This window comes from Elgaria multicarinata, chromosome 1 (genome assembly GCF_023053635.1).
Source record: "Elgaria multicarinata webbii isolate HBS135686 ecotype San Diego chromosome 1, rElgMul1.1.pri, whole genome shotgun sequence".
Lineage (NCBI taxonomy): Eukaryota > Metazoa > Chordata > Lepidosauria > Squamata > Anguidae > Elgaria > Elgaria multicarinata.
This window is the reverse complement of record NC_086171.1, coordinates 168450735-168472750: the sequence shown is the minus strand read 5'-3', so window position 1 is coordinate 168472750 and position 22016 is coordinate 168450735. Positions and strand designations below refer to the sequence as shown.

Sequence of the window (22016 nt, the reverse complement as noted above, 5' to 3'; positions counted from 1 at the left end):
CTGGCGCTGATGGGAGTTGGAGTCCAATAGCTGGAGGACCAAAGGCTCCCCATTCTTCCCACTGTGTATAGATGGAACAGTCCAGGAGAAGTGAATACACCACAATTGAACTACCATCTGTGCCATTGCTCAGAAAGATTGCAGCTAGCTTAAGGCATATGTGGTGAGGATTCATTCACACAATACATTCAGGGCTGAAAAAGCATCACCACATGTGCACAGATCCTGAGTTGTTCTGTCAAGCCTAAATAGGTTAAGTGAATACGTCCACCACATATATTTTATTATGTAACAGTTGGACATATTACCCTAGTGAAAGCAGAGATGTGATACTAAAAGTTATGATCAATTGATTGGCAGGTGATATAGTTCCTTCTGCAAGTAGGTAGACAACTAAAAATATATATTTCCCTCTTCATTGCAGCAGCATGAACTCTTATTTCATAAAATCTCACTGGCAGTATTGCTTACGCTCTGCACTTGAAATATATTATTTTATTTTTTAAAAAAGTTAGAACTATTTGTGACTTCTTAATTTCTAGTCCTTTTGTGAAAGAGCTGGGTATAAACTACCCTATTCCACTTGAACTATCACTCGCAGGATGAATAAAAAATGAGGTAGCTGCTACAAGACATCCAGGGAAATTTGCTGCAGTAAATATACAAGTATATGTGCAAAATGCAGTACCCAAAAATGACATGTTATCTACAGTGCTGCTACACTTCATAATTTCGTAGTTAAACAAGCTAGCTTTTTGCTAGTTAACAAATCTGCTCTTTAAGCAGCCTGATATTTGGCTTTTATCAGTAGTCTTGTGCTAGTTCACACTTGTCAGCATGATTGCGATATGGGAAATTGAGGGAGCTTTCCAGCAAAGAGGACAATCACCAGTGGCTCTGGGTTCAGTCACATACTATTTCCATTTTGCAGATCACACGTCACCCTTAAGAAAGATTCCCCAGCAGGGACTGATACAAAGAATTATGCACTAGTGACACATAACAAGCATAAAGAGAGTCAACATAAGAAACTGTCTTGGCATTGCACCAAGTTGGCAAACCTGTTATCTAGATACTAAATCCATGCTGTTTGTTTCCTGACAAGTAACCGCTCCTGTCTATACAAATGTGTGAGGGGAAAAATTCACCCCGCTGGTGAAAAACAAGTCAGAAGATATTTATATCTACCATTTTAAATTGTGTTATCCATGTTAAATTTCTATTCCCATGTTAAACTACTCCATTGTTGTACCTTTCCCTAGCATTTTAACTATTAGTTCCCTTCTAGTCTGCCACTTCATGCTTCATCTTCTTTTTAAGATCCCATTTTCCCTTGTGCTAGAACTAAATTGGTCCATGGAGAAGTCCTAAACCAGCATTCCCCATCCTGGTGCCCTCCAGATGTTTGGGACTTCAACTTCCCTCTGCTAAGATACATGCTTGATCCCCTCAACAAGAAATATTGTTTTCCCCCAGAGCTATTGCTTTATTCAAAGGCAGACTCATATGATAATATCTCTTTAAATCACATGGAAGGCCTATTTCTAATCGAGAAAATACTCAACATTTTATATTTTCCATAAAGCTCCAATACAACCTGTGTAACAGAGATAAAGAAATGTTTTTCAGTTTCCAAAGGGGTAGACATGCTAGCCCACTGCAGCAAAAACAACAAGAGAGTCTTGTTACACCTTAAAGATCAAAAATATATTATGCATTAAGCTTTGTGGATTGCTGTCCACTTTATCAAACATTTAGTTGCCATTTTGATGTCAAGATAGCAATCTGGGATGTGAAACCTATATAAAGTCAAAAGGTTGCATCTTTCAAAGTAAGGGCCTCTGACTTTGAAGTCCACTCATATAACATTGGATTTAGCTGTCAGAACCCTTATTTTGCCTAGGTATAAAGAAAGAGTTAGATAGCAGCTGCTGCTACAACTTTGGCATCTTCATTATAAATCTACATTTGTGTATTATAACAATACAAAATAAATTAATTAAAGATAAAACAAGCAAACTCAAGTTGTTAAAACAAAAGTCACAAAACTCAAATAGACAAAGGCCATTAAGAGTCTCAGAACAATATTTAGCACCTTCACCATCTCAAGAACAACCAAAGCATATCCCAAAAAGTTTCTTAAAACAAATGTGTCTTCACCACCCACTGAAAAATGAGCAAAGACAGGAACAGATGGACCTTCTTCAGGAGGAAACTCCCCAATCTTGGTGTCACCACAGAAAAGGCCATGTCCCTTCTGTCCGCTCCCTGCATCTCTGACAGAAAGGGGAGAACAGAATAGAGCAGGATCTTTGATGGTAGGTAGCAGTTCTTAAGGTACCCCAGTCTTCGGCCATTTAAGACTTCTGAAAGTTCATAACCTCAACTTGGAATTGTGCCCAGAAGCAAATTGGCAGCTAAATGAAGATAACGTAATATCAGAGTGACATGTTCCAACCTCTGAGCGTCAACAACTTGGAAGTTGCCTTTTGAACCTTTAGATGCAGCTCTGCAAACATCACAGGTATTCAATTCAAACATGTCTAGGAGACAAACGGCAGTGGCCAGCTCCCCATTCCCTTGTGTGATACATCAACAAAGAAATAGGTTGCCTAGAGCAGTATCTGGAGCTATAAAAAGGTGCATACTGCAATAAAATCATTACCTTTTTGAAAAGTCGTCCAGAGTCTTCACTGACTTGAACAAACCGAGGGATGATGTTGTTCAGGTAGATGTCACTCAAGGTGGTGTGGTCTCTGCTTTCCCGCTTCACCTGATTTAAGAGGAGATTCCAGCAATTGACCGGTGAAAGAACATTCTGATCCTTCCTGCAGGAAAAGCAGAGTCACAATATGATTTTTTTTCTCACATTGGGTGAAATCCAATGTTACAAGAGCGGATTTCTGCTGCCTTCTGGTCCCCCAACCCTCTGAAGCAGATTCTATGGGTGCAAATGGGTGAAATCACCCCTTCCACATCCCACTGACAAAAGCTCTCCTGTTGATAGGAGAAGTTAAGTGGATACAACCCAGTGTTGGTAACACAAGCAAAGGAGACATAATACCTTCAATAATATACTATTTTGCAACAATGAACTTTTCAAATACAAAAATTAAGGCAGGTATCAAATGAAGCAAAGGAAAACCAAGTAATATGTTCTCTATAGGCATCACAACACTAATACTCTAAGAATCTACAAGACTTCTTAAAAGTTGATTGTCCTTTCGTATCCGTACATTACCTTTCACTAAAAAGCTTCCACTATAAAGGATAGTAAAATAAATATATATATTTAACCGTAAACATCTCAACTCTAGGAGATAAAAGAGTAAAAATATAGTGCAACAAATAAAATGCAGAATTATCATCTTCAGAAAGAGGTATCAATAGACCTCTTGCTGGCTTTATCAATAATTATTCTTTGCAATGTAGAATGTGAATCTGGAATTAACAAATTGTGTCCATAATTATCCCTAGTGGTAGGACATGCAGTGAGAAAGTTACCGGCCAGCAATCTGATGACCTTTAAACTATGGCTCTATACTTCTCAGGACATGGCCATGTTCACTTCCCCAGAGCAGCCAAGATGATCATCTCATGATAGGATGTTTCATGAATACTCACTTAGTCACAGTTTATCCTGACAGCAAAGAAGCTATATCAGTGGGAGAGCTTTTAAAGAGAAGACAATTTCCAACACGGTTGCCTCTTAGTATGTAAATAACATCACTGTGATCTTTTTGGACTGTACAGTCACCATATGATTTCTGTCTTCAAGCCCACTCTAAATCTCTGCACAAGAAACAACAGTGTGAAGATGAGGACTGCAATCCTATACCCACCTACTTGGGAGTAATCCTCATTTAACTCAACAGGACACCCTGTATAGGATCGCACAGTAAGAGAATTTATTTTTGCAAGGAATGAATTGGCAAAAGAGAGTCAAGTTAGGCATGAGCGTGGAGAGTAGAGTTATGAAGCCAAGAGCGGGGCAGGAACAACAACCCTGAAAAACACATATGAATTTTTTCAGGCCAAGTTTTAGACTCTGACTACTTGAACCCCTGATGATCTGTTTTCTGAGTTCTGGAACATCATCGAGACTTCATAGCTTCCCAAATTTGTCTTCAAACCCAAAAGCTGATTTCATGGCTGGACAGCAAACATGTAGAAATCATACAACCCTACAGGTAGGTGATGAAGGGGTAGGGGAGCCATCACTGGAAGAGGTAGGAAGGAAGAAGAAAACACCATTGAAGCTAAAGCAGTAGCCCCTGTAGGCAGCAAGGCTGAATGGCCATGAAAAAGAACAAGGGAGGACTGTGTTAAGGTGTGACCTGCTTTGCTGTCTCCCCTTTCAACGTTACTGCCACCAGGGTGCCGCCACCCTGTATCAGGTTCTGGCAAATAACAGCTGTACCAGGAGACAGACACAGCTGACTCAGGGTGACTATTATCCTGGGAGAGGGTTCCCCGCCTTTTATCGGCTCAGCTATCAATAGTTATGCAAGCTATTGTATCTTGGATGTAAATATGGTCAGTAGGATGGAACACATGATACAGAAAATCATTGCAAGAGAGTGATTTTGACAGGCATTAATTTACTTGCTTTTTGTGAAAATTCTTCATGCAATTAAATTGTAGACCTCATGGTACTTCTCCCTTAGCAAAGCAGAAATCCAGAAACAGCCAATGATTTTATAAATAATTCACTTTATAAATAATTGAATTATTTATAAATAATCCTTTCTTCCCTTTTTGCACCTTTAGATCTCTGACTTGGAACTTAACACTCCACAGTGGTTTAGGGACTTGCAAGATTGCATGGTTGCCCCTTCCTCGCACACATACCACCAATGAGGAAAAACTTCTTTCTCTTCTCCTCCCTCTGGTTCGGCATTGCATCCAACTGTTGCTAACCCTGGTAAATTCCAGTAGAGAATTTTGGCAAATCCTGCAGCCCACACCCAATCACTAAACCATGGTTAAAGTCAGTGGTCTGCCATTTTTGGCTGGCCTTGCTAAAAATTATAGCCCCACCCTGCACCCTATGTCAGGTCTCCCTGGCCTTTCCCAAAGGAAAGTGTGTGTTGTTGGATACCACAAGCCAATTTGACCCTGTATGGTCTAGGCTCTTTAGGTGACTTGCCCATGCAGTTGCCAACCATCCCTCAGACTGCTTCCCAACTTTGGAGCTGAGGATTGGCAACAGATGATCCCTGCCCACCCCTGTAGCTTCAAAGTCGGGAGGAAAGGTGGCCACTGGTCTCACTCACCAGGACAAACAGATCTGTTGAGGCCTGGTTAAAGACAGGTTTCTCCTCCCTAAATTGATGTGACCTTATCTGTGGTGGTCACCATCTTTATTATTTGGTGTCGGTGCTAAACCTGTGCTAAGAGAGTATACATGCAGCAGGGGGACGGAGGGGGTTCAGGGCTGCCTCCCAGCTGTAGAACCCCTTTCTTCCATATTCTAGCCAGAGGCTGAGCATTTTGTGTAAGTCTACAATTAAACTGGCATGGGATCCCTTTAATTTGGTCTGGCATTTTTAAGTGGCTAGATTATTCTGTTGGTTTAATTGTTGCTACTTTTACCGCAACCTGTCCTGAGCTTCCAATACTGGTTTGGTTAGAAGTCTGAAGAACCCAAAACAAAATAAATACACAAGGTGTGAGGCTGCTAGAAACATGCCATATGCTGCTTACCTTAACTCAAGGGGAGCCATTTTGACAGTGGCAGCAGATGGACCATACTAGTATAATCTGTTACTCGAATCCTAAACATTTAGGGTTAAAATCCAATGACGCACTAGTGGAAATCTGCTTGCTCCCTCCCTATTCCCCCCTACAGTCATGTGTGCTGTCCAAAAATCTACTCCGAAGTGTTTCTCAGCCCACCAAAGCATATTTTGATGCTGCACAGAGGGCAGCCTAGGGGTGGGGGGAGCGCAGGGGGAATAATCTCCATCCTGGTTCCACTGATGAAACTGCTTCAGTTAGTGGAATGACACAGTTGGATTCAACCCTTAAAGCACAATCCAGTGGGAAGGTCACCTGTAAGCCCGAATGAACTGAATGGAATAGTGCAACAGTAGAGCTCTTGTACAGCAACCATTAATTTAAAAGAGGTTTTCCCCAGGGGACTGTGCCTCTAACTTATTAACTTGGCTGGATTACTTTGTTTCCTTTTATCATTTGTTTACATTGCTCTTCCCCCGCCCCCTTGCATTGTGTAATACTTGGAAGATGCAATAATAAAAATACTTTTAAAGCCAGGCTATGGCAGGAATGTATCCAACAGCTGTAGAATTCACTTTAAAGCTCATCTGGAATTAAACAAGAGACTTTGGTCTCTCTCTTTTTTCCCTAAAGAAAGCCATGTGAAATCTTTGCATTCAGGGACAGGAAGAGTTCGGCATCAACATTGGAAGATGTGATTATCAAGTAGGCTGATTCACGCTAAAGAGCCATGCTGACAGTTGACAAAACACGTTACCTCTGGCTTACTGCCATGCTCCCTCTGGCAATCTGAAGTTTGAAACTCAGTTGTCGGGTTGTCTCCTGACAGAGAAAAGTCCTTCCAGTTTTTTACTCCACAATCCAGGAAAGAAAAAAAACACCCCAGTGACTCCTTTTCTAACTAAAAGCAACCCACCTTTCAGAAATACAACACTAAGTATAAGGTAAACCTCCCAGAGAGGTTCAGCTATGGGGCGGTATATAAATGTAATAAATATATAAATAAATAAGGTTCTTGATTTGGGATCAGACATGCATCAGCTATCTCTTTAGCAGTTGGGCATGATGCAGCCTTCCTCAACTTGGTGCCCTCAACGTGTTTTGGACTACAACTGCCTGAATACTGCCTATTGGCCACACTGGCTAAGGCTGATGGGATGAATGTCCAGAACATATGGTGGGCACCAGGTTGGGGAAGGCTGTTTATGATGGGTCTGAACTCATCTGGGGCACATGGGAACCTAGAGTGTAGACGTCAGTGGGTGGAGCACAAGTTATATTTCCAAGCTAATCAAAGCAGACCTAATGTATATATTAATAACATAGACAATAGCACAGGAGGAGTAACTCTCAAGTCTGCAGTATCTGCAGGTGAACTAGAACTGGAATGGCATGGGTGTTATAGTGTTGGACTAAGACCCAGAACACCTGGGTCAATTCTCCACTTAGTTATGAGGTTTACTTGAACCAATCACTATCTTTCAACCTAACCTCCTTTACAGGGCTGTTGTGAAGATTAGATGGGGAAGGGAGAAGAGAACTACACATACTTCCTGAACTTCTTGAAAGTTGGGTAGAGTTAAAAGTGAACTACCAGCTTGAACCCCTGCACTTCCCAAACCAGCACTAACTGCTATACACATACAAACATACACCGAGCCTGTTCAGATGACATGCTAAGCCACGATGGTTAAGCATTTTGAGCTAAACGTGAACCATGACTTAGTGGGCCTGTTCAGATGACATGCTAAGCCATGGTCAGGCACTAACCCTTTTGAAGTGTGTTTAAACCATGGTTATGTACCCATCATGGTTAGGAATGGTTCACACGAGACGCCAGGGTTAGAGGCCTAACCATGGCTTAGTGTGTTGCCTGAACAGGCCCACCCTGAGTCACCAGTCCTTCTACTACCACAACATAATAAACAACATTTGAGACAAGAAGTATCATTAACTTGTATATTTCACTTCACATTTCAGTTTCTCCAATATACATTTTCCACTGTGATGCAAATGCAACTCCATCTTCCTGAGCAAGGAGGATGCAGCCCTAATAAATAAGTGCTTTGTTCTGTTGTCAGTAGATAACAGAAGTTTCCTACCACAAATGCTGCTAACTTTCCTAGAAATGTTAGGAATATAGATTAGTGTTGACTTTTATTGTTCTTCCCATAGCAGGAAGAGAGGGAGAGAGACTGGATCTGTAGCAAGAAGCAGATTAGTTTCAGTTAAACAAAAGACCTAAACTGGAGAATGCCACTTCCAAAGCAGCTGATCTGGCAGAGTTTCTTGCCCTATGAAAAATACCACAGGAAATGACTGAAGTTTGCAATCTGGATTGTTTCAGGGCTTCACGTGTAAGGGAAGTGAGAGAGCTGGCGTGATTCAAAGCTACTACTAGCTTTGATTGCCAGAAAGAAGCAGCACGTACAAGAGGGGGGAAATATTCTCTGGGCTGCTACAGAAAAAAGGCAGCAAAAAGATCAAAAGGCAGCACGCCCTGAACTTGACAATAAGCTAGCCAGGCCGGGGAACAAACATATTCTCTCCGTTACATTCATATATAAAAATAGCAAAGGGGCTGCTGGACTGTATTTATGTTCTTCCATAACATTTACAGGCCACCTGGCTATGGGCTTTCAAATGACACTGTGCTAGTGGCAAAAGAACTTGTGGGGGGGTCCTTTTACAGCATGTGGCTGATCTGTTCCAATACAAACAATGGTCAGGATTGATTTTAGCTATTCCAATAACACAGGATTAGGCAGCCTAGGGCTATACAACCAAGTATTAAGGAACACCACAGGGACCTCAGAGACTGCCCTTGGGCAGGGGCTATCAAATACTACCCCTCCTTAGTGCAAATTAGTAGGAAGGGTCGTTGGCCTAAGACAGGCAAATAGCTTGCTTTTTGTGCACACATTTTATTTCTATATTATTTTAAATTATTTCTAGGCTGCCTTGAAGGGTGGAACCTCAGTCCCACAGCAGTGCACATGGTTAAACACCACCCAAAAAATCACCAATACAATTAAACAGAAATAAATAAGACTAGTAGCCCAAAGTTACGAAAAAGTCAGCAGAAACAGGTGGGTCTTCAGAGCTATTCTGAAGGGGCCTGATGAACCCCCAATCAAAGCTTATTCCAGAGGTGCAGGACCATGACCATAAAGGCCCTCTGCCTTATACTCTGCTGTAAGGCGAGCTAACGCCTGTCCCAGCCCCTGCCTCTTGGCGCTCCCTCGATGCTCTTAGCTGAGTGTAACGGGGGTCCGAAGCATTTACTTTGAAAAAATTAGAGTGTTCAAAGCAGGCTGGTCGCCAGAATACTCCAGCTAGGAATAATGGAATAGGACTCTGGTTCTATTTTGTTGGTTTTTGGAACAGGGGCCATGATTATGGGGGACGGCCGGGGGCATTCGTATTGTGCCACTAGAGGTGTTGATTCCTGCATTGAGCAGGGGGTTGGACTCAACGCCCTTCCAACTCTACTATTCTCCAGTCTAACCACCCTTGACAGTGAGCAAATGAGAAGAGCCTCCGTTGATGACCACTGAGTGTGAGCAGACTGGCACAGGTGAAGACAGTTGTTCAAGTAATTTGCACCCAAACCATTTAAAGGCTTTAAATGTCAGCCATTAATATTTTCAACAGCCCAAACATCATAATCGAAAAGGTGCAGAAAGAGTGAACAGAGATCCTAAGGTAAGTTAAAGAGGTTCACAGAAAGAGATTGGTGCCAGGGGAAAGAGGGCAGGGGAAACTTTCTTTCTGTGAAGATCCTTGTTATCTTTAACTTTGCTGTTTTAAATTTGTCTTTTAAATCTGTATTAATTTCTGCATTGCTGCTCAGTTTTATCCTGGTTGTGTTTTTATATTGCATTTTATACTATGTTTTTATACTGTTTGTTTTATATTTTGAATGTGTTTTTTATTGTTTTAATTTTTGTAAACAGCCCAGAGAGCTCTGGCTATTGGGTGGTATAAAAATGCAATAAATAAATAAATAATCTTGGGATCCAAGCCTATAAAATTAACCTCTGGAATTCATTTCTATGTGACATTATTATGGGCACTAACAGTAAAAAAAACTTTAAAAGGTTAAAATATCTTCACTGACAATGGGGCTAGGCTAGACTTCCCTAAACTGGTGGCCTCTGGATGTTTCGTATTTGAACTCCCATCAACAGCCTCAGCCAGCATGGCCAATGTTAAAGCTGGGCTAGGCTATCTGGCCACTAAAGCCAACATGGTGGTGTAGTGAGTAAAGTAATAAATAAACAAGCAGTTGGACCTACAAATCAGGAGGCCTGAATCCAAATCTCCAGTTCAGCCCTGGCACAATTCATTATCACTCTGCCAAATCGAACAGGGCTGTGACAGAAAGAAATGGGATACTGTATAACTAACACAGCAGCAGCGAGAAGGGTTGGGGAAGACTTTTACATTCATGTCGACCATCCATCTAACTTAAATCTGTCACTGAGGGAGGAGATGCCAAAGGACCATCTTCACAGGTAAGGGCGCACTGCCAAACCTAGGAACTGAAGGAACTAAACACACGTTGCTACATGCTCAGAACCAGTGCAGCACTTCCAGGGAGCATATTTGCCAATGTGGTGGGTCACATTGAAAGGGGCACAACTAAAGGGCCCCCTTTGGGGTTTGCACCTTCACGGGTTGGGACAAAGGCAAGGGGTGACCCTTTTCCATCTTTTTAATAAAACCTAAAGATCTCACAGTGAGAGCATTGATACATCTCAGTTGGAAGTAGTTTTGATTGTCCCTTCCCTCTTTTTGGCTAGGTTAGAGGTCTTCTGGCCCTTCACGAGAGCCTGGGTTGGTTGGGGAGGTTTGAGCTCATGATGGGCCTTTACTGCAGGGAGACTTGTACTCATTTTTTACTGCAACTGTGATTTCAGGAGGACGGTGATTGTGTGTGGCTGTATTAACTATATTCCGGAAGCACTTCTGCACACTTTGCTTATTTCAGATTTTCTAGCACAGCTTTTTCCAACCCACCAGTGTTCTCTAACCTGGCACCCTCCAAATGTGTTGGACCACAACTTCCGTCATCCCTAGCAAGCATCTGTGTGCTGTGTTGGGTGGGGATGATGGGATTTGTGGTCCAACACATCTGGAGGGTGGCAGGTTGGAGAAGGCTCCTCTTGGATTTAGCACAAGACAGTATACAAACAAAAGAGAGTATGATTGTAGCCAGGGTATGAATGCTGCTGCCCTGAGCGTCTTGGAGAAAGAATGGGATGCAAAAAAGTGGATAGCCTGAAATGCAACCTGTGTGCTCAGAGATGGTATATTTCTGACTAAGGGACAAAAGATGGATAGAATGCACTGACTATTCTTCCAAACTTCTCAGGAACAACTGAGAGAGAGAGCGCGGTGCGACAAACATGGTCTACTACAGCCCTCCCCAACCTGGTGCCCCTCTCCCCCCAGATGTGTTGAACTGCAACTCCCACTATTCTCAGCCAGAGTGGTCAATTATGAGAATTGCAGTCCGATACCCATCATAGCACCCCAACATCTGGAAGGCATCAAGTTGGGGAAGGCTGGTCTACTGAGTCAGCTAGGGCATTTTTCTTCTTCTTATGCAGATTCATTAATATCCCAAAAATTAACTGACAACAGAATGTTTTTGTTCATAAAAAGAGTATAACGCATCTAAAATTTACAGGGCAGCAAGCTTTTCCTTCTGAATCATATAAAGAGCAGTTCTGTATCCCCACTGTGCACTCAGATAAGATTTTTTTTTCTTGGTAAAACAAGCTTCACATTTTTATAGCTTTAAAAACCACACGCTGCAGCTGAGAGAATGCAATGTATTCCCGACCAAGAACGTGGCGGGCAGACGTTTCATTCAGATTTCACACAGCAAGGGATACAACATGGAAGTGATTTTTATAGCTCTACTCCCATTTGGGAAACAAAACAAGGAGGAGATTTTATTTAAAAAAAATAAAAAATCCAAGAACCCACGCAGCACTCACTGTCTCTTTTTCAGCTGGAGTTTTTAGGACAGAGCTCATTTGGAACATCTTACCTCATGTTCCTTAAGGAACTTAGAACTGCATTTGATGATCTAATCAAAGAAAGGGTTAGAACAAACAATGTTAACACTAGCCTCAATACCAGATGTTCTGTGAATGCAATCACTAAATAAAATCATGGTAGCTTTTGCATATAGCCAAACAGCGCTATGAAGATTTGGAATGTCAGCATTAACAGATAAGGGAAATTGTGTAGCTTCTTTGTGTCCAAGGACATTACAGGCAAAATCCTATGCCTGCTTTTTGAGGAGTAAATCCCACTCAACCGTATGGAACCCATTTCAGTGTGTGTATGTGTGCAAACATGTACAAAAGGAAAATACTGAAAATATGATTCTATGTCAAAACAGAAAGGTGTTTTAAAAAAGGGGGAAAAAACAGTAGCAAATGCCACATACAACATTTTTTGCTCTACTTGCAATATACCTGTGGGCTGTCTCAGCCCCCACCTTTCTCCCCTCCCCTGCCCCTCCCCCTTAATCAGCAATTCTAGCTTTACTCTTCTGAGAAGATGGTTGCCACCAATTTTTCCACCTCTCCTCTTCCTCACCCATCTTCAATATATAGCTTGGTTCTCTCACCTTGCGCTTTAATTTTTTAAAATTTGGAATCAGCCATTTCTGTTTCTTTGTCCCAAAAGCCCTCAGTGTAACCTGAGGCACTGTTAAGCACTCGCTGAGGCTAATCTAAGCCTGTGATCCTATTCATACTTACCTGGGAATAGGTCCCACTGAAAAAAGTGAGTCCTTCTTCTGTATAGGGTTGCACTGTAAGTCTGCACAAATCCTAGAATCCATTTTAAGACTGTTCCAATCTGCAGGTGTCATGGCTTTATCATAGCAGCTATTTCTCCTGCCTCCATTTTGCTTAACATTCAGCCTAGCAAAGACTTCTAGAGAACATGAAAACTAGCCTTCATTTATCTAAGTCGAAATTACAGCGTGACGTCGGAAAATAGGTAGAGGAATTTATTCATGGCCAGCCTCCTCTCCAGCAATTTGTCATCGTGGAAATCTGCTAAGGCAACATGCTTTTACCTAAACACCCACCTTAATAGCAAAAACTACTTACACACTGCAGTTGTTGTTTATTTAAAAATGTTTACTCTGCCTTTTCACTTTAAAAGCCCTCAAGGCAGCTTACACCACCGATTCCCCCCCCGAAACATAAAAATATTTAAACAAAGTAAAAAAACAAAAACAAATAAATGCAGTTATAGCAAAGATCTTAACTGCCACTAAAAGCCAGGCAAATGACTTAGCTTGGTGCCTAAAAGTTAACACGTCTAGGGAGACTTGCCCATAACAACCTTTTTATAGAGGTCAAAGGTTTGTTTTCATAGAAATGTCTTATTTTTAACAAGTTTCCTTTCGCTTCTTCTAAACATTTGCCATAAAGCAGGAGATGCTCCCTAGTCCAGCTGGAATGTCATACTTAAACATGTGCTCAAAGACATGTGCTCAAAGAAAAAACAAAAACAGAAACCTTGCTTTCTGTTTTCATGTCTGCAATAATCCCAGCTTCCAATGCCCCACTATAGAATTTACAAAACCACCAAGAATTAATACGCTAAATGTCTAACAATAACCCGGATCCTGGACATGCCACCACCAATATCTAAAAGCATTAAACGCCAAAGCAGTTCCCAGTCTCTACTTCTTTAAATCCTATTCCATCAAAAACTGCTTAGATCTGGCATCCTGGTGTGGATTGCAACCCCACCCCCAAAATGCGCTACAACAGCACAGCATGAAAATACGGATTCCTCCCTCCGTATAAAGCTAAAGCAAAAGATATGGCCACTAAAGAGTTAAAGAGACAATTCTCAGCTGTCCAAACGACTGCACCACAACTCACAAAGCTATTCCAAGGCGGTGCATAGCAGAAATACCAAGGGCCCACAGAAATATGGCAAATAGAACGGCTGGTGTCTAATGGCGCCGGTTTGCATGTTGACACACTGCATGCGGTTACACATGAAAGGCTGTGGGGGTGGGGTGGGGGACAGGGAGAAAGATGATCAAGCACAACATGATTCTAATTTCTATCTAGGCCTGCCACCTCCATCAGTCCACACCCAAATCTCAGCCTCATGCAGCCAGGGCACAAGTCTTGGTAACCCACTTTAGATTTTACACTATACCTCTATACAATCTGGTTACACTGAGCTACCCCTTTTATGTTTTTACATTTTTCATCCCAAAGAGATTTACAAAATACACTGATTAGTTACATAATACCTATTTAACATAGGCAGCTGAGCACTGAGAAATATTTGTAGATATACAGACTGCACCTGTGGTAGCGATCACAATCTAAAAAAGACAGACAGGAAAGGCAGGATCTGCTGGAAAAAGCAGAGATGGAGACAAAAAGGATTTTGCTTTTTAAAATAATTAAAAAGCTTGCTCACAATAATACCCATACATAGACAAGAGCTCTCAGTCATAACTGGAGGGTAACTAACTCTGATGGAAATTTCATATATTTCCCAGGGGTGGGGGGGAGCTATCAGCATTTCTAGCTGAAACTACAGAAGAGTTTAAGCACCACTAAATACAGCTACTGTACCATGCAAGCTGACTTGCTGTAAAAAAGGTAAATGTTCTGATTTAGATTTAAGACCACTCAGGGAGAAAGTTTAAAAATGCAGTGCTCAAAAGAGATCCATCCTTTGATATAGATCAAAGATCAGCTCCAATTCATTACTTCTGGTTGGAAATTATTGCTCCAATAACTTAACCTTTAAAGAATTAGAAGATGAGATTCCCCCGAAGACTGGAACTGGTTCAATTTCACTGCGCTCTCTGTGCCGAAACCCAAATGCCTCTCCTCTACAAAAGTCTGCATATGCTCATGAAACTTGGAACTAGAGTCCATTTGTACAGGTTTAAAAATGTTGCTGATAGCTACTGATTAATGGTGACGATTAAGGTTTGTTTCCCAAGCAACTCTATTGCTAAACCCTGAAGCAAAAAAAGGAGGTACCCCAAAATAAAAGGCTCTAGATATCACATCCGTTTTGAAGTACCATATCTGTTTTGCACAATAGTCACTGTATTCATGTTAGGCATGTTACTAGCTGAGATCTCAATATGAATACTAGGAAGTTCTACAATGAAAACAAAATGCCAATAACTGTCAAGATATAGGCATATTGTTGGAACACTAAAGCCCTGGATGCCTTATTACTAACTGAATCATTTCAAATTCAGTCAGTAGTCACATCTAGCTTTGATCATTAAAAACCCAAGTAAGAGCTGAAGCAAGACCTTTTCTTAGTTTTCCACTGAACAATCGTATAAATCAGCTCCCTCAATCTGGTGCCCTCCAAATTTTTGGGACTACAACTCCCATCATCCCTAGCTACCTTGGCCAACATAGAGGACAAAAATAGAGAGAACAAAGGAAGTAATGGCAAGAAATAATAAACCAGATTGGTCATGCTAGCTGGGGTTGATAGGAGTTGTCATCTACATCTTCTGGAGCAGGATCCAACAGAGGCTTTGCACACACAGCCCCTACCACTTGTCTACTTTGATGGGTAGTAATTCCCCATGGTCTTGATGAGAGGCTTTGCTAGGCCTTCAATCTGAGTTCCTTGAACTGGAGCTGCCAGGAATTGAACTTTGGACCTTTTACATGCAAAATGCAGTCTAATGTCTCTGGATACCATTGCTATGCAGCTCAGCAGACTGGGGAACGTGCGTGCCTGAAGCAACATTAGGCAATTCTTATATGGCTTAGTTTACCCAGACACCATGGGTCTTTCTTGTTTCAGATTGGTTTAGCAATGTTAGAGACTTCTTAGGGAAAATAACTAGTGACAGACAGATGGCAGGTGACACAAACAGCTGAGATTGAAAGGATAGGCCTTTGAAGGGTGACAACCTTATCTTAAGATGAAAGAAGAGTGATGCCCGAGTAGCAAAACTTGGCTCTGCTGAAAGATTGGCTTCTTTGGGCTCCTTCTCTGACTGAACTGCTTCCATTCCTGCTGGCCATTATAAGAACTGCCATGAAAGTGGTGCTGGAGTTTAAATACGCTTTTCCATTTTTCTGCCCTATCTTTTAAATTGTAAGACTGGAGGCAAGGACTGTCATGTTCTCTATTGATCTCTTTGAGCCTTTTCAGCTGAAGAGTGGGGTAAAAATGCTTTCAAGAAATAATAAAATCCACGGGTGCCTGCACAAAGACAAATACAGAAATAAATAGCAATTCATATTCTCTTCTAAATGCTGACAAATCCTAGGAGACCACATGCTTTAGTGATTACAGCAGAAGACTAAAATCCAAGAGCTTCCTGGCCTGCAACCCATACTGAGCCAATGACACACAATCTCAAGCGAGTCATTTCAGTTCACTTGACCTAACCAGCCAAGTAAATTGATGTTTTTAAGGCAGCCTACAGTATCACTGAAAGACCAGATGCTATATTGGAGCTTAATCTTATGGCACAAAATAATTAGTTTCATAAGTTTATAGCAGGAGAATCTGAGCCAAATATAACCTGTATCCAAAGTCAAATCATGGGCCTTCCATCCTGAAAATTTATTCTTTCTATACGACCACTTCATCTCAGCTGCCTCCACTTGGTCAACATTCAAGTCCTACAATATGTGATGAGCTTGGGTATGGGTTTTTTAGGCTCATAGTTTTTTTAAGATGTTATAGCAGTTTTAAATGTATGTGTATATTGTATGTTTTTGTGGTTTTTAATTTTTTTATGTTGTTTTTAAGTGTATTAATCTTATGTAAACCACCCAGAAAGCTTCGGCTATGGGGCGGTATACAAATGCAATAAATAATAAATAATACAATGGGTAACAAATGCATAACTGTCTGCTTCTTCCTTAACGCTTATGTGCGATAAAAAAGTGGGGGGCGAGAGAGACTAACAGGCTGTAGTTTGGAATGGGTGCACTACAGCGACGCAAGACTTGTCTTGCAGTTGGTTACAGTAGAAAGATTTGACTAAAATGTTTACCACCATGTTTTAAAACTGTTGGGGGAGTGGGAAGAAATGTGAGACACTGTGATTAGACTGGCAACACAAAGAAGTTTGTATTTCTTACTAATATGTGCCCTATAAAAAACTAACAGGTGTTTTGAAGTACTGTGGGTACCTGGGATAGGTCCTTCTCAACCAAGACTATGGAATTCCCTCACAAAAGATTTTGTTCTACTACGTTGGTTAATTTTTTGACACCAGTTGAAGATTGTGCCATTCCAGATGGCACCAGGGCTCCCTAGCTTCTCTGCTTGGTCTTTTCAGCCAAACCTGAAGTGTTCTCACTTCCTAGATTGGGGATGGGCAACTTTGGGAGTCTGGGAGCCATTTTCCCTTTTTATAACTTTTGCTGCATATACCAGTAAGTTAATTATTGTCTACTGTACCACTCTTGCCCCATACAGCTAGCCAAATTAAAATCAATCCAGAGGCAAAGAACCTCCCTAAGAGTTCTTTTCATTCCCCAGGGCCAAACCCTTTGGCTCCATTTTGACCCATCCAGGATCCAAACTCTGACACACTGAGTCCTTTGTACTTTTTGTTTTGAACCGTGTAAGTGCCCTGGATTTGAGGTAGCCGGTGTTCTTTCTTCTTGCTTGGGCATTTTTTACAATTGTCACCAGTATCTGATCTCTCCTGATCACATAGCCTCCCAATCCCCTGCCTTCCCATAATACCACCCTCCACTCCTTATTTGGCAAACACTAATTTCCCCAGTCTTCATATCTCTCTCTCTCTCTCTCTCTCTCTCTGGCCCTTTCTACACCATACAGTTATAGAGGGAGGGAGGGGGCGTGATCCCAGACTTACCTCTTTCCAGGATCGTCCCGTGTCCAAATGGTCAGCGCGACGTCCATGATGGGAGGAGGGACGTTGTGCGGGTGGAGGCAACCATTTTTTTAAAGTTACAGGAGCTGGAGCACTCTCCAGCGAAAGGTAACTGGGGGAAAAAACACACTCCTGCTCCCCCACCTACCCCCGATTCCTCCCAGCCCGGCTCCTTCCCTCTACTGATCCCCGCTACTCGCGGGGAGCAGGGAAAAAGCCGGGACGGGCAGCCACACACCTCCCACAGTCTCAAGATGATCCCAAGTCTGCATGAGGAATCGGGTTTTCCCAGAGATTATTTATCCCTGGGAAAATGCATGCTCATCCCCCCTGGCCCTGGGAGTCCCTGTGCGTCATTTGGATGCACAGGGACTCAGGCGTTACCAGCCCGCATTTTCAGGCTGGTGTAGAAACGGCCTCTGTTTCTCTACGTTAGGCCTATTAGAACTAATATATTGGTCTATGTGTTCAGAGGCTGGTACACTAACCAAGCAATTTTAAGAACATAGGAACAGCCATGCTGGTTCAGACTAAGGGTCCATCTAGTCCAGCATTCTGTTCACACAATGGCCAACCAGCTGCCTATGGAAGCCCACAGTAGGACATGAAAGCAATATCAATGTTCTGGTTGTGTTCCCTAGGAACTGGTATCCAGAGACATACTGCTTCTGATACTAGAGGTAACATTTTTGTCTTTCGTAACTCATGTGCATGTATATGTTAAAAACCAAATCAGTTAAAAAACCACAAAAAAAGCAGAGCCTATACTTTTGGGCTTGAATGAGAGTTTGAGCTAATTTCCCCATTTCAGAAGTAGTTATTTTCCATTTTGTTTATATGTTTGCTTTAACATAGGATAATTACCATTGGAATTGGTTTCTGGAGTTGGAGTCTTGGGCTCAGAGATGAGTTCTGAGATGCTAAACTAAATAATAATAATAATAATAATAATAATAATAATAATAATAATAGGCTCAAGAGTTCATTCTGATCTTCAGCCACCAAATAAAATGTTCAAAAAGCTGAAGAGGTTCATGGACTCTGAAAATTTTACAGTAGGTTGGGTGAAGGGAAGGATAAAAGTAAGTACTAGAAAACTGCAAAATTTCCATAGCTTCAAATTAGATAGGCAGATCATATTTGCTATTGTATCCAAATGATTTTTTTGTCGCTGTTCAAACTGTTCAGGTTATGTTTGAATAGGAACTCATAGACAGTATGCCTTTAAAAAATGGCATTCACAAACAGAATGAATTATACACAAATACTCTCTCTCTCTCTCTCATATATATATACCGTATTTCTTCAATTGTAAGATGCCATCGATTGTAAGACGCACACTAATTTCAGTACCACCAACAGGAAAAAAAAACTTAAGACACCCGCGATTCTAAGACGCACGCCGTTTTTAGAGATGTTTATATGGGGGGAAAAGTGCGTCTTAGAATCAAAGAAATAGGAGATATATATATATATATATATTGAGAGAGAGAGAGAGAGAGAACACCCACCTATATTTGATATATTCTCTCTCTCTCTCTCTAAGTATTTACCCAAGACTTTTGAATGACATTTGCTGAACCATCCATTAAAAACCTGCTGGGCCACCCTACAGTTTCCATATCAAACATTCAACTGAACACCCAGCAGAAGGAAAGCAGCAGCTATAAGCGATACAGCTCTAATGAGAGAGTATTTCCACTAGGGAAATTTGACACCATCATTAAATAGAAGCACTTATCACTGGAAAAACCTAAGAGTAGTTCATTTGGAATGTTGAAGAACAAAGCATCACCCAAAAATGTCATTTCTCTTTAATAGCACACAGAACAAGAACAGAATGAAGCTCTTAAAAAAAATTAAGCATCCCACTGTTGATGGAAAAGGGCAAGCAAAAAAATAATTATGTTCAAGACACAATTACTGTTCTATAAATATGGGAATGACACTTGCCATTCTCTTTATTAGCTAGGCTTGGGGGTCAGTCTTCAGCAGTGATATAATGCAGTGTATGTTTTAATGAGGATGTTTGCATTAAGTATCAGTTAGGGGGAGAACAAAAGGTGAGCCACATCAAAGCAGTACAAAAAGGAAGCCATGGGGTGAAGAGTTAATGGCTTTCAGAAGAAGGCTTTCTAGTAAAAAGGAAGATTGCTTCTTCCACCACAGCCAAACCATATTCCCAAACACAGTGATTAAATCGTCTAATAAAAACAAATCATTCTAATCCCACAATGGCTGGAAATTAAACAAACTGAGTTTGGGATGGAGGCACATCCAGATGGATTTCTTCTCTGAAGGACAGGCTGAGTATCCCTGGAGCCGAAATTTTTCCAATCTCAAGGCCAGCTCTACATCAAGCTGCAGTCCCAGCTGCTATCCTGACAAGAGAACGTGACAAGCTTCACACATTGTTGAGATATTTGTTGCGGCAGAAAGTCTCTCTTTCAAGACAGACAACCAGCAAAGCCTTTTCCCTGTTCCAAAGATCGCCACCTTGTCCATCTGAAGACCATACTAGATGTTCATCGGGACACAGAAGGCTCTGACTAATTTACTCATCATTTGCATAACTTTGCACAGCCTTCCCATGAGCCTGGCAGCTGCCAAACTACAGGTGGTTGACATGCCATGTATATTCTGCTGCAGCCAAATTATCAATTTGGTATACATCAATCTGAGAAATTTGCAACAGTTCCTGGGAACAAAAATCTTGCTAACAGTATTTGACAAGAGTTTTTGACACAGACATCCAACAGTTTGGGCTCTTTGCTGCTTTCTCGTTTCTGCTCTTTTAAGCAATGTTTTGCAATACATTTTCAAAGTTACTTCTGAAAACATGAGGGCCAGAAACATTTTAAGTTGAAAATGTATTTTCTCGTATTCTAATATATACTACAGAAGCACCTCACAAGGTCATGTGCAGCCCATGACCTCTTTTTTCTTTTCTGATCAAAAAAAAAAGCCCTGTTGTCCTATATAAAGAACTGAAATCATCCCATATAAAATGCCACAACAGGAAGATTAGCAGATGTGTGGTCAGTGGAAGGCAGGATTCACACATTTGCACAAACCTTCTTACCCAACTATAAGTCTAGAAAGCAAACATAGAAACCCAGCCTTGAGGGGATACAAGGGCAAATATTAGAAAGCAGATCTTTCTTCAAATAATTTCTAGTTTAAAAATTAAGGACATAAATCACTAGGAACATGCAGTTCTAGGACAAGAAAAGATGAGATCATCCTTCATATACTAGGTTTGATGACCTATTGAGACAAATAAAAGGTGAAGAATTAGAGTGTTTGGCTCATATTGCAATTTTGAAGGAGTTCCCTTTAAAAGGACCATCTTTCAGTGCGTACAGGCAGCTCCGGAAAGAAGTGCAGCTGACAGGGGATACACAAAATGAATCATGTTTCAAGGATCTCTTTCAGCTTAAAGCCAAAAATATTTTCTCTCTCTCGTCTTTAAACAGACTGATGATCAGACTTTTGTTCTAATACAGGGATGTACAACCTTTTTGGCCCCGAGGGCAGCAAGCGCAAAACATGCACAGGCACAAACACACACACATGCAGACCCACATCCCAATGATCCTGACAGATTTGTATGAGGATCTCTGGGAGAGGGAGTGAAGAGTACAGACAGTGAGAATTTGATGGCAGTGTCAGGGCACCCATGGGGGACCGCAGGTTGTACATCCCTGCTCTAATACACAGAAGCCAAAAATAACAAATACTGAGCACTCTCCTTTCAGCATTGACACTGCACAGTCTTGCATTCATTTTTCAGAGGATTGACAATACATACATGACCATTGCCATAGCCACCACAAGCAGCATTAATTTCCACTTCTCCTTTTGCAGTGAAGGAAACCCAAGCACATCCCATCACTGATGCCAGTGCATATCATTACAGAGGGAGGAAGGAGCCCCTGCGAGTAACCCATGATATTGCTGTTGGGAAATCTCTCTTGGGCATTAAAGCTGAAATGCGTCAAACCAACGTACAACTGCTTACAATGCCTAATGATCTGTATAACCTATAGTTGCACAGCTTTAGGAAGACTATTTCGCCACACTTTATATAATAGGAAGACATAAGAGCTATGCCTTCATCTGCATGGGGACTTCCTCGACTCTCTCAAGTCAGCTCCTCTAATGTACAACCAGGAGTAGGCAACACACTGCCGTTTTACAGGCAAGTACCACATTTCACAGGCGTTCATGTATTTTTCCAAAGTGCAAGCCACCAGGAGATAAACACAAGTGCTACATGATTACAGAGAGCACATTTGCTGACTCAACATATATGAGTTCTGCCACCAGCTAACAAGGGGGCGGAGAGAGACAGACTGGGACAATTCTA

The 22016-nt window shown here is 41.5% G+C and overlaps 1 protein-coding gene across 5 annotated transcripts in view; it reads right to left on the bottom strand.

The window, feature by feature from the left end:
* The window catches only part of SRGAP2 (SLIT-ROBO Rho GTPase activating protein 2), a 205287-nt gene that overhangs the window by 112233 nt on the left and 71038 nt on the right, over nucleotides 1–22016 (bottom strand). For all 5 annotated transcript variants that reach the window (XM_063142633.1, XM_063142642.1, XM_063142648.1 and 2 more), the window contains exon 4: nucleotides 2666–2828. In XM_063142633.1, coding sequence (XP_062998703.1) covers nucleotides 2666–2828 — 163 coding nt within the window. The remainder of the gene's footprint in view (nucleotides 1–2665; nucleotides 2829–22016) is intronic.